At 40.1% G+C, this 13,836-nt stretch overlaps 1 protein-coding gene across 2 annotated transcripts in view; it reads right to left on the bottom strand.

Annotated features, from left to right (window-relative positions):
- ENOX1 (ecto-NOX disulfide-thiol exchanger 1) overlaps positions 1–13,836 on the bottom strand; it is a 573,843-nt gene that overhangs the window by 187,976 nt on the left and 372,031 nt on the right. For both annotated transcript variants that reach the window (XM_063697309.1, XM_063697308.1), the window contains exons 3-4: positions 10,249–10,392; positions 9,315–9,452 (exon numbers count right to left, since the gene is read on the bottom strand). In XM_063697309.1, coding sequence (XP_063553379.1) covers positions 9,315–9,452; positions 10,249–10,392 — 282 coding nt within the window. The remainder of the gene's footprint in view (positions 1–9,314; positions 9,453–10,248; positions 10,393–13,836) is intronic.

The raw sequence follows: 13,836 nt of genomic DNA on the forward strand, positions 1-13,836 counted from the left end.
TGCAGTATGTAACACACTGTAAACTATAAGGCAGGCTGCAGAATAATAAAAGGAAATAAAAGCAAACAATGGATATGGAGCAGAAGTCCCCTATGCAATTAATCCATAGTTACAAGTAAAAGACTTTGACATTAACCCAATGCAAAAATCCAATATACAATAATTCACATGCATGCACACACATATATACACACACTTATATCAGTATAGGAACACTCAAACTCATTCTAATATGGGAATTTAATTGTCTGGCTTTTCTTTCTATTCTCTGCTGAATTAGAATGTCCACTCTGAGCAGAGGATGCATTTCCTAGTGTGGAATGCAAATATTTTCCCTCAGCTTATTGGGCTGTTAAAGATACTGAAGCTTCTCTACTCCAGAGGAAATCAAGAAAATTAGGGAATGTATGTATTTGTGATATATACACATACAAAAATTATATATTGTAGATTATATATTTAATACATGTACATATGTCAATATGCATGCAATTATTTAAAAATATTTCTCTAGTTTTAGTCTAGTGAGTAAGAATGTGGCCACCATAGTTCTAAAGGCTAATGAGTGGTACATATACCAGAGTACAACAGAGCAAATAAAGATTAAGCTAATCAAGAGGTGCAAACTAGAATAAAATTTAAATATATATGTATTTGTTGTAGTATACACAGGATGAAAAAATTTTTACATTAATAATTCAGAAGAGGTCAATCTAATGCTAAGCAAGTAAATTTATCTTACTCATTCCATGGAATAGAAAAGTGACTATATTATATTAAGCATTTAACAAAAGTTTGTAACATCTCTAGCCAACAAGGATATAGGCTTTTGTCATTTGTGGAGAACAATCTTTCATTTGCTTTAAGTGATGTCAGTTACCTTATATAGTACATGGGATAGGCCAAAGCAAATCTTTTTTGGAAACAGATTTTACACATTCTCTTATCTCTAGAAATACTGTAGACAGGCTGGGTGCAGTGGCTCACACCTGTAATCCTACCACTTTGGGAGGCTGAGGCGGGCAGATTGCTTGATCAAGCCCAGGAGTTAGAGCCCAGCCTGGGCAACATGGTGTGAATTCCCATCTTTCCTAAACATACAAAAAATTAGCTGGCACACACCTGTGGTCCCAGCTACTCGAGAAGCTGAGGTGGAGAATCACCTGAGCCCGGGAAGTTGAAGGTGTAGTGAGCTGTGATCAGGCCATTGCACTCTGGCCTGGATGACAGAGTAAAATCTTGTCTCAAAAAAAATAAAATAAAATAAAATAAAAAGAAAGAAAAAGAAACAAAAGAAATATTGTAGACACACACACATCAGCTTAGCACTAGGATGCAAGTTGCAGGACAGCATGTGTAGCGTCTATGGCAGTGCCTGCACATGGCAGGTACTCCATATTCCAGTCCCATTGGATGTATCTAGGCCATCTACCTCTGCCCCATCTACCTCTGCCATCCCTTTTTGGACAGCAGCCTTCTAGATATAAACCCAGCCTCCCCTCTTGCCATTCTTCAATGCAGTCTCTATAAAACAAGTCAGATGCTTTTTTGTTAGCAGAAATAAAGAAACAAAAAACACGAGTCACAGGTCACTTATCTCCTTAAAACTTCAGTAGTTTGCACTTCAAATAAAGTCTGTACTCCAAGCTTTGGAAGGCATGGTCTGGCCCCAGCCTATCCTACCAGACTTGTGTTAAGCACCAACCTGCCAATCCCACTCCCTCCCAACCACCACCTCTGGCCCACATACACCCACTTTTCTCTTCTTTGAAGGGGATAAGCTCCTTTCATCTCAAGTGTTTGAACAGGACATTTTCTGCTTTTAGAACTTTCTCATCTTTTCAAATTCTCCATTTATTTCTGCTCTTCCCTCCTGCTAACTAGATAAGTCTAATTTATCCTTTAGGTCTTAGTTTGAATATTACTACTTTAGAGGAACCTTTTCTGAAGCTTCTCCAATACCTCCAAACAAAGTTAGGCTCCCAATTCCTCTTTATAACATCCCACAATTATAATTAGTCATTTGTATAATTATTTGATAACATCTTCTTTAGAGATACGTGTTCTCCATAAGAGCATCACTGGTCGGTCAGGCCAATTGCTGTTCCTCTAGTGCCTTGTAAAAAATGCTGTAATACTGTGGTGAATAAATAAATATACCAATGTACTGTCCTAATGTCCTGGGGAAGAAAGGGTAAGTAACTGCACAGAGTGTAACAGAACTGTCACAAGTACATGAAATCAGGTACATAAATTGTGAAACATAAGTCAAGGGCCTATTTGTTTTCTGACACTTGATAGTGATAAATCTTTCAACAAGATGGAAAATAAAAACAAAAGAGAACTCTGAGCATCGTCCTTTAGAGACCCCCACTGGTACCCGCCAGGCTGTCTGTATCCCCTTCATCATGGCTGTGTCAGAGAATGCCACCATTAATATCTGAAGGGACTAAAGAAAGAACCTTTGCTGGTATAAGTATGATTTTCATTTTAAAAACAAGCATGTGGGGTGGTTTATCAACAGACAGTCCTGAGTGTATCTGTAAGCTGAAGAGACAGTTTCAGGCAGGATTTCCAGATTCTATTTTTTTATCTCTGACCACTTCTCTCATTTCAAATCTTGGAGCCCTGCAATAGTAGGAATGTAGTGGGACACAAGAGAGGGATCTGGAGACCTGGCTGCAGGGTAGGCTGAAACCTGAAGGAGCACCTGAGAGCTTCTTCCTAATTTCACAGCAGAGGTGCGTCTGGGCGTTACGGTCCCCAGGGCGTCAACAACCATCCCTATGTTGTGGCCACCAAAGCCACATCTCCATCAGGCCTTCCTTCCTGCTTGCCAGGCCCATAAATCTCCCTGCTCACCACAGGTTTTCTTTCAACAGGTTCCTCAAACTCAACATATCCAAAAGGAAATGGGCCATCTTACCCATCCTTCTCTTTCAGCCTTCCCCACCTTCTAAGCAAATGGCTCTATGGTTAACCCAGCTTGCAAGTCTAGAAGCCTAGGAGTCACTGTTGATTCTTCACTCTCCTTATGTTCCATGTGGTCTTAGTTATCCATTCCTGTGGTTTCTACAATGAAATGTCTCATGAATCCCTTCAGGTTACTCCATCTGTACTGCTCAGGATACTCGCTGGCATTACTGCCATCACTGTCTCTTATCTGGGTAACTCCTGTCTGGTTGCCAACCTTTCCACACCCCCATCAGTCCTCTATAGGGGTTACAAACATGCTCTGTAAAAATATAATTCTGATCCTGCTACTCCCCTGCTTAACTCTCTTCAGTGACATCCTATTGCACCCTTTATCTATTAGTAGCATAACCACTTATCATGTTAATTTGTTTTTGTGTATTTACTCTTTTCTGTTTCTCCCGCCACTCTAAAGCATGACAGTAAGGTCTACGTCCTGTATTCCCAGTATTTAGCATAACATCTGGCTCAATAAATCTCAGTTAAAAGAGTGATGCTTGAGGAGATGAAAGGATTTAACAAATCCCTCTTCATATCTGGGCATATTAAAGAGGATAAAGGTGTTCCTGTGAGGATTACACAACCCAAGAAGGAAATTAGAAAAAAGTACTCTGAGGAAGCAGAGAAGAATGAAAATAAGTGGAAACACCAGTGAATGGGAGAGGGTAGTGAAGGGGACGGAGAAGGACGTGTAACCTATCCTAGCGTTCCATGAGATAGAAAGCTAAGTTCTTCTCAGAATGGCAGGAAACAGAAGCAGTGACAGTGAACCCAGAGCTTCTGAAAAAGAAACAGCAAGGTATGAGCCAAGGAACACTTAAGGGTGCTGACAGACCCTTACAAGTGTGAAGAAGTCTTTTGTTGGCTCCAAGTTAGTCCCTGATAAAGGATGTGGCTCTATGTAGTTAATTGGGAAGTATGTTGTCTTTTTTTTTTTTTTTTTTGAGACAGAGTCTCACTCTGTCACCCAGGCTGGAGTGCAGTGGCACCATCTCGGCTCACTGCAAGCTCCGCCTCCCAGGTTCACGCCATTCTCCTGCCTCAGCCTCCCGAGTAGCTGGGACTACAGGCACCCGCCACCATGCCCGGCTAATTTTTTTGTATTTTTAGTAGAGGTAGGGTTTCACCGTGTTAGCCAGGATAGTCTCAATCTCCTGACCTCTTGATCCGCCTGCCTCAGCCTCCCAAAGTGCTGGGATTACAGGAGTGAGCCACCACGCCCGGCCAAGTATGATGTCTTTTTGGAACATGTGTTTAAAATAGCACAAATGGCAAGCTAAGAAGCTTGGAGTAAAAGATGTATATCACCCCAGAGTCAATAACGGCTAAAGAAATATTGTTGACAATAGGAAAGGAGATTTCAAAAAGTTTATAGAAAAGCAAGGTATTATCTCACGGCCAGAGAATATCCAGAAAGCACTACTAGTTCCCATGCAGGCCTGGGCAAGAAACTTAAAACCTGGGTACTCAGCTCCTGCTTTTCAGCTCTCCTTCCAGTTGATGATTATAACTTTGGAAAAGAAATTAGGTTACACAGGAAGAGAGCAGCTGGTCACACAAGAGGTGCCAAAACTTGGGATTTGATATTCTAGATTTCAACTTGTGACACCAGAGGTGGGGCCTTCTGAAAAGGGACAACGTGTGCCACAGAAAACTGAGAAGAAGGTTTCAGGCAACACCTGACCCCACAAGAGAGTTATTTTGAAATTTGAGATTAGGGAGTGACACTGTTCAGCACAAACATAAACAAATAAAACTGTAAACTAGATCACGCAGAGGATATCATATGAGGCATAGAAGGATGGATGGTAGTGGAGAAGGATCTCCACAGTGAATAGTCTGGCGTCTCATGAGAGGCTGACAGTTTTGTTTTTTAAGTAATTTTTAAATTTTACTTTAAGTTCTGGGATACAGAATGTGCAGGTTTGTTACATAGGTATACATGTGCGATGGTGGTTTGCTGCACCTATGAACCCATCATCTAGGTTTTAAGCCCCGCATGCATTAGGTATTTGTCCTAATGCAGGCATTTTTTAAAGGCTAAATTAAGTTAGGAATTGTACGTAGTAGATCCCACTCTTTGAGAACTGCTTATTGCACATTAGCATAGTAAAGGCCTTGGGAAAACCTACAAAGAAAGCAATTTATCTATGTTTAACCCAGAGTTTGCCACCATTGTTAGGCCACCTAAGTATAATACTTATGTGACCTCCACTCTACCTTACAACAGTGGAACACGAATGTTCCAACAGATTGGTTTAAAAAACCTAGATCTACACCAATGCACAAAGTATTGACAACAAAAACAAATCAAAGGCAACAAAAAAACTTCACAAAACCAAAACAAAGTATGGGGAATAAAACAAACAAGAAACAATAATGGAGGTAAGTATCATCTCACAGAACAGCCAAGACTTTGGAGTACGGGATTTAGGATTGGGGTATAACTGTATAATGGTATATTTGGGATAAAAGGAACAAATTCAATGTAATGATCTCAAGTAGCACTTCCTGTGAAGAAGGTAAACAGAGAAGTTCATAAAGGTGGGAGCAGAATCACGGTGAGGGGAACATTTGGTGATGATGAAAGGGGAGGGAAGTGGAAGAGGCGTCGCTGTGGAAGTGCACGACAGCACATCTGAAAGGTGTGCTACCACAGTAATGAGGGATTTGATTTCCTGGGAAATCCTTTTGATAAAATCAGAGGATATAAAAATTTTACGCCTTGCTTTACTGATAATTTTAATCTCTCAATAAATTAAAGAAGCAGTGAGGAAAGGGATTTAGTGTCAGTTTAATTTCAACAAATATGGGAAGAGTGGTTGGTCATTTAGAAATATCAGAAACTTTGGGAGAAAGCCAAGTACTCATAAAATCCAGCCTCTCCATAATCCTGTCAGAAATGTTTTAAAGAGGATTTCTTGGAAGGAAGGTTACACTAAATAATCTTTAAGTCCCTTCTGAAACATTAAAGGCTGCCTCTAACATTCTGCATTCACAGTGAAGAACTCTAGAGGTGGCCAGCATGACACCTGAGCAAGCCGTGGCATCCGTGGCTCTATGGCTACGTGGAAAAGAAACACAGTGCTGCACACCAGGTACAGTAAAAAAGGCATCAGATATGTCATGTAAACATAGCATAGAACCATAAGAACTGAAACAATGTGGTCTTGGAATAAAAATAGATAAATCAGTAGTAAAGAATAGATACTTCAGAAATAGACAAAAATATGCATAAGAATTTAATTTCCAATAAAAGGCAGAATTAAGTCACTGGGGGCATGGAAAACAGGGAATATAACAACTTCCAGAGTGGGCAAACCTTTCTGCATTTAGAAATGGAATAAAGAACTCATAAATGAAAAATTAAATATAAAAACCATAAAAAGAACCAACATTAAGAGGCAAAACATGGACTAGATAAATATTTTTAGGAAATACGAAGTCCAAGGATTAAAATGTTTAACAAATGCCCAAATATAAACCAAAAAAAAAAAAAATTACCAGGAACCCTATTTGATAAATGGATACAGTGTGAGAATAATTATTTACAAAAGAGAAAATGTGAATAGAAAATGAAGGAGAATAAGGAAATAAACAAGGGTAGTTACAGAATAATTTAAGATAAAATAATAGGATGCCATTTTTGCATATCAAATTAGTAAATATTAAGTCCATATGTATAGTTTGGGAATTAATTTACCAGTACTTAACAAGAAACTTGAAAATGCTCATTTCTTTTGACCTACTAGTTCCACATGTAGGAGTCTATCCAAGGAATTAATTCTAACAGCTAAAAAGCCCCATGCATAAAAATGTCCACTGCAATGTTTTAAAGCAAAATATTATTTGCTTTAAAAAAAGCAGAAAGGAGAAAGAAAGAAATAAGAACAAAGGAGTAAGAAGAATATTTAATGTATGCTTACCGTATGGAGGTTATATAAATTATCCCATTTAAATCTCACAGCAGTTCCATGAAGTAGATATGATCACCATTTTATAGAAAAGGTAAGATGTTTTTGCATGCTCAGGGAGACTAAGTTCTTTAAAGAAACTTGGCTAGTAACAGTGAAAAAATGGAAACAGCCTAAATGTAAATAGTAGAATGGTTAAGTAATCTGGAGATTTGATGAATTATTTTTAAATTTTTAATATAAAAGAATACAATGGAAAAATAGTTTAGGATAAGATGTTAAAAATGCATAATAGAAAATGTTATATTCAGTATGATTGAAATACACAGAAAAAAGACTGGAATAAAATAAATAAACACTAACCAAACACAACAGAACCTGACCCTGAGATTGTATCAAGGAATGTAGTCGGCTGGTGGCCCTGAGAACAAAGCAAAGTGCAGTTAAATTATCAGGCTGTGTAAATGATGAAGGGAAGCCCAGAAAGACCCTGAAAGGCTCAAAAACAGTTTAAGCAATTTGGCTAACACAGGAGATAGAAAAAGTAATTTGGGGCAGATACAGTAAATCTTCTATAACGCGTAGGGCTGTAATTCTTTTCATGGCAAGTTCCTGGGAAAATCATAAATTGGTCACGGTTAAAATGTCAGAAGACTCAAAATTACAAGAAAAAATAATGAATTATGAAGGTTTTGGCTTACTCTAGAAGTCGTACTACATTTTCTGAGAGAAGTAGGAGGTGAGACGAGAGTAAGTAACTTCTGCTCTCTGAATATTTCAATTAGGCAGCTGGGGAAGTGTGGGTGGAAAAATAGAAATCTTTACTTTCAAGTTATTAGAAGAAAGTATCTGTCTACGTAAGTTTTAGGGAAAAGGGGCCTGGGATAAACACATGTTCAAGCCATAGAAAATGTCATTTATGTACACCTACCTCCCTAGAGCAGACAAATCTTCAATTGTATGAATTTGATAGCATTTTGAAGAACTTAATAAATATCCTAAATATAATGTTTTAAAACTCAGCCTTTGTATTTCCTTTGTCTCCTACTTTCCCTGGTCTCTTATCCATTTTCATATTCTTTCTTATTAAAAAAGAAACCATATATATTATATATATGTGTATACACAAACACACACACACATGTACACACACACACACACACACACATATATTACTACAATTAATTTCGAATTTTTCATTTATGGCCACTATTGACCAAAAAGAAACACAACAAAAAACAAATGCTTGGTCAACTCAGCATAAAGTGCACAGGTATGTGGGAGTAGAACTTAGCACATTCCAAAAGCGATTGGTTTCTATTTAATGAACACCATCTACCCTCACCTACTTTGATGGCCAAAAAGTGAATTTTTCTTCTGCCACTGTAACAATGACTACTGCATAATACCTGGTTGTCACCTCTCCACTATAAATTCTGAGAGGGCAGACCATACTTGTCTTGTTTACTGCGGGAGCCCCTGCACCAGACAGCGGCTCAATGAGTATTTGTTGAATGAATGAATGAGTGAGTGAATATACAAATCCTACTCATCTCTCCAGACTTAGCTCAAGCCCCACCTTCCCATCTTTCCTCAAAGCCCCAGTGACCGATCTGATTATGACATTACCAGTCTGCACCACTACTTAACACACCTGACTCTACACATCATTTTTATCATTGTTTTTCAGGTGTTGGTGTTTTGTTTTGTTTTTTTCAATTTAGAGAGAAAGGCTCTTCAAAGACACTTATATACATATATATTTATTCTATTTCTCAAAGCACTTTTTACAGGACACATGTAAAATCCTCAGCAAACACCTGTTAAATTCAATGGTTAAATCTTTTAGATGACTTTTGACTTTGTGGTATTTCTAAACATTTTCTCTGCTGAATGCATGCATTGTATTAGGATTTTGCCATGTGGTGGACAGAAAACAGGGAATTTAGTGTCAGCTGAGCTGAGTTTATAGCTCTGCCACTTCAATGCTGGAAAAGTCACCGAAACTCTGCTCTTCTGTTTCTCTATTTGTAAAATGGAAACATTAACAAGAGCAATAGCAAAAAGAAATATCTACCTATCATAAAGGGAAGACAGTGCAATTAAATGGGATAATGTAGGTGAATGAGTTTTGCAAATTGGAAAGCAAATATTAGCCATTCTATTTACCAATTTTAAAAAACGCAATTGATGTTGCAAGACTGTATATAGCAATAACAGTTAGTGTGGCTTTTTCTGAGAACAAGGCTATTAGGCAGAAGAGAAAGGTGATGAGGAAAAGAATCTCAAGTACAACTTGCCAAACATGACCCAGTCATAAATAAAAGACTGTGTCCAACACTCGCGTTACGGAGAGATTACCAGGCACCTGTCACCTACACCCTTCGGCACTGCTGCAAGCATCTCTGAAACCAGGAGAAAGCTTACCAGACACGAGCTGCTGTCCAGGCAACCCTACGGGAACCATGCCCAGGTTATTCATGGCTGTAGCCCAGGCTGTGGGATCTGTCACGGACATGTTGAGCTGGGTCGTGTCTATCGCTATACTCCCCAAACCATCGGCTGCTGTGGGGAAAAACAAACCATGATTTAGAGTCCATAGGCAAGGGTGTTTGTTTTAAAGAAAATCACATTTCTAGAGATGTGAGGCTTCATTTAGCACATTCCCAAACTACAAAAAAAAAAAAAAAAAATAAAGAACTATAATCTGCAGCAATGTTTTCTCTAGACATAAACACAAAGTGTTTCCAAATACTTTCTGGGAGAAAACTTAATGACATGTAGTTTATATTATACACAGCATGCTATTAAGGACGTACCCCTGGAAAAAAATCGAATTGTTTCCTTCTCCCAGTGAAACAACGTTAGTTAAGTCACAAGGCTGAGAGGCAAAGCAGTAATAATCTCTTGGTAAAACAAGTTAATTGGCTTACTGTTTCTAGGTGTAATTCTTGAGCAGACAGGCCTTCTATCTAATAAGAAAATAGTTGTCAAGCAGTAGAACTGGTCCTGACTGAATTTATTAAGTGTTACCTCGTAATCTATTCCTTCCTTTACAAACTTTTACATTATTACACTAAGAAAATACAGGTGTCTACCTAAAGTGACTTTTCTGAAGGATTTCTAAATAAATAAATCAAATTTAAAAACAAGTAGCACAAAGCTTAAGAAAACACAAAACAAAACAGAAGAATGTGTCAAATTTGACTTAGTGCTCTTTCATTTTCACTAGTTCTACAGACCGATTTCTTTATGGGCCCAGGCTCCTGGTTCAATGCATATTTTTCAAGGTGGGGCAAGCTTTTCCACTAAGAACTCAAAAAATCCTTGTTTGTGTCCTGTGCTGGCCACTGGCATTTACCTGCAGCCATCATCTGAGGAAGCTCCTGGGGAAGCTGGGTGATGTTCTCAACTCCACCTGCATCTACCATTGAATTATGAGCGTCCAGAGGGGCAGGAACACTTTGATGGCTGAGTGCAGGGTCCCTTCGGAGGTCATCAGATTCTGCAAAACGGGACAGAAGTGTGGTGAGAAACCTTAATAGTTAACTGAGATAAAACGTCAAGGAACAAACTGTTATCTATTCAAAATCAAAAACAAAGACCGATTTCCAGTCTCAGGCACAGAAGAAATGCTGCTTCCCATCGCTCAGCGGCTGTCTTGTGGCTCAGTTAAAACCTTAGAGCCCTGTGAGATGTGTGGGTCAACTCATCGACTCACCAGGAGCCTGGGCTGGCTGAATAAACAGCCCCATTTGTGAGTACCTCAAAGGCCTTGCTTCCTACTGAAGCACCTTCACAAATGGCGGCTTATCAGTCCCTGCACAGCCTTTTCCACACACACTACACATCAATGGAGAGGGCAGAGTCAGGGCTAAAGAAGATTTTTTTAAGTTAAAAAATTAATTGATGCTGTTATTTTGGAAGATGGTCGTCTGTGGAATGTATTCAGAGAGGAAAAAAAGTTGGGACGAGGAAGGAAAAAGCAAGAACCCATTCACCATGCAGCTGGAAAAGGAGGGTACCTAAATTACAATAGTCAGGAAAGGCAGAAGAGAAGAATGGCATGCTGTCCATAAAGGAAGATCCAGAGGGTGTTAGGGAGGCAAAGGAAGAGCATTTGGTTTTTTCAGCTCATTGGAAAGATAATTTAACTGGCCACAACTTTTTTGGTTTGAATTTTCCTTAGAATTGCCCAGCTTTTATATATATATATATATATATATATTTATATATTTATATATTTATATATATATTTATATATATAGTCTTTTAATGCACTTATCTAATAAATATAAGTAACAATTAAACATTAAAGTTACAAAGTTCTTCTCAATCTCACACTATTTATAAAATGCTATGCCTTCTCTCCACCCTTAGAAATGCAAAAACAGAGCTTTCACATGTATTTTAAGTGCACTTTCACCAGTCAAAACTCAGATGAGTGGCATGACAAGTTTGATCTTAAGTAGATTAGATATAACAACTAAGTCTAAATATTTATTTTTATTTTAGTATAAATTTAGAAGTTTTTCTAAACCATGTTCCTGTTAATGATGATTTTAGAATTAGATCTTATGGTTTGACACTGTATCTAATGTGAAGTTCGAACCTTTTATGGCATGTCTTTTTGTTTCTTTCATTCTTAGGTATAAGAATCAGTAATTCCTTGAGCACTGTACCGTCAAAAAGAACTTCTGATCAGTTGAGCAGAAGTTTAATTCAAATGGAAGCTAAGGGTTCAATTCTCAAGAACAGGTGAATAATGAGCAAATAGTTTTTATGGTCTCAAGAAATCCCTAGCCCTCAACTAGAGGGGTATGTAAGATAGTGTGGAATTTTTTTCCAATTGTCTGTCAGGAAGATGAATCATCATCATCATCCAACAGTGAATGATTCTAACTTTGGAAGCAAATTGTACTGAGAATAAATATTTTATTCCTTCCCACTATACTATCCAAATGAACTCAGAACCTGCATGTGTATTGTGCATCAATTATCTTAGGCTATGGGTGCCATCAGACAAAGAGATTCTCACCATAGAAAATAAATTCAACAGTATAAGAAATGCATAGCTAACCTAAATGTCTGGTCTATTCACCAACGATCTTTCTATGATGAAATCTCAAAGCACTTTTCTCTCTCCACTTCCAACCATTTCAGAGTAGCAAGGCAGAGTCAGGCTAGAATGTGTTCATTCTTTTGTTCAAATGGCCCTGTAGCAGACCTGTTTCAGATCTTTGCAACGTCACTATTTGTCTTACTTATCTCCCCAAATGAAGTTTAGTGGCTAGCCTCCTTCTACCTCAGATTCTTCCCAAATGGGCATTAATCACACATTTTTTTCTCTCTAATGAGTCTGCAGTTCTGGAACACTGTGTCAGAGAACATCCCTCTACTTTGCAGGCTCATGACTTGTGCCTGACCCACCACATTTCACCTTGACTTTTTGCTACACTGTTTTAGGGATGGCTTTAGTTTTCCTTCGCTCTGTAACAGTCTGCTCCAATGGCAGTTTTCACTTTAGTGGTTACAGTCGTATAAAGGGGCATCAAGTGTCCTGGAGACCCATCGTTTCTACCTAACACTTTCATGGCCATCTTAACAGACTGCAAGTGTTTCATTGAAAACAGTAACAAACTGCTACTGTTCCACCGAAAAAAAGCATTGTTCTGTTGGCAAGATGTGGTGTATAAACCTAGATTTATCCCCCAATGAAACTCTTGTGACATTCAATGTATTACATCTCTTCAGTCTCCCAATCCAATGTTTTTTTTTTTTTTTTTAGTATTTATTGATCATTCTTGGGTGTTTCTCAGAGAGGGGGATGTGGCAGGGTCATAGGATAATAATGGAGAGAAGGTCAGCAGATAAACACATGAACAAAGGTCTCTGGTTTTCCTAGGCAGAGGTCCCTGCGGCCTTCCGCAGTGTTTGTGTCCCTGGGTACTTTAGATTAGGGAGTGGTGATGACTCTTAACGAACATGCTGCCTTCAAGCATCTGTTTAACAAAGCACATCTTGCACCGCCCTTAATCCATTTAACCCTGAGTGGACACAGCACATGTTTCAGAGAGCACGGGGTTGGGGGTAAGGTTATAGATTAACAGCATCCCAAGGCAGAAGAATTTTTCTTAGTACAGAACAAAATGGAGTCTCCTATGTCTAATTCTTTCTACACAGACACAGTAACAATCTGATCTCTCTTTCTTTTCCCCACATTTCCCTCTTTTCTTTTCGACAAAACCGCCATCGTCATCATGGCCCGTTCTCGATGGTCGCTATCTCTTCGGAGCTGTTGGGTACACCTCCCAGACGGGGCGGCCAGGCAGAGGCGCTCACTTCCCAGACGGGGCGGCCGGGCAGAGGCGCTCACTTCCCAGACGGGGCGGCCGGGCAGAGACGCTCCCCACTTCCCAGACGGGGCAGCCGGGCAGAGACGCTCCCCACTTCCCAGACGGGGCGGCCGGGCAGAGGCGCTCCCCACTTCACAGACGGGGCGGCCGGGCAGAGGCGCTCCCCACTTCACAGACGGGGCGGCCGGGCAGAGGCGCTCCTCACTTCTCAGACGGGGCGGCCGGGCAGAGGCACTCCTCAGTTCCCAGATGGGGCAGCCGGACAGAAGCGCTCCTCACTTCCCAGATGGGGCAGCTGGGCAGAGGCGCTCCTCACTTCCCAGATGATGGGCGGCCGGGCAGAGGCGCTCCCCATCTCCCAGACAGGGTGGCCGGGCAGAGGCACTCCTCACTTCCCAGACAGGGCGGCCAGGTAGCAGCGCTCCTCACTTCCCAGACGGGGCAGCCAGGCAGAGGCGCTCCTCACTTCCTAGACAGGGTGGCCAGGCAGAGATGCTCCTCACATCCCAGATGGGGTGGCCAGGCAGAGACGCTCCTCACATCCCAGACGGGGTGGTGGCGGGGCAGAGGCCGGGCAGAGGCGCTCCTCACTT

Source organism: Gorilla gorilla, chromosome 14 (assembly GCF_029281585.2).
Source record: "Gorilla gorilla gorilla isolate KB3781 chromosome 14, NHGRI_mGorGor1-v2.1_pri, whole genome shotgun sequence".
Taxonomy (NCBI): domain Eukaryota; kingdom Metazoa; phylum Chordata; class Mammalia; order Primates; family Hominidae; genus Gorilla; species Gorilla gorilla.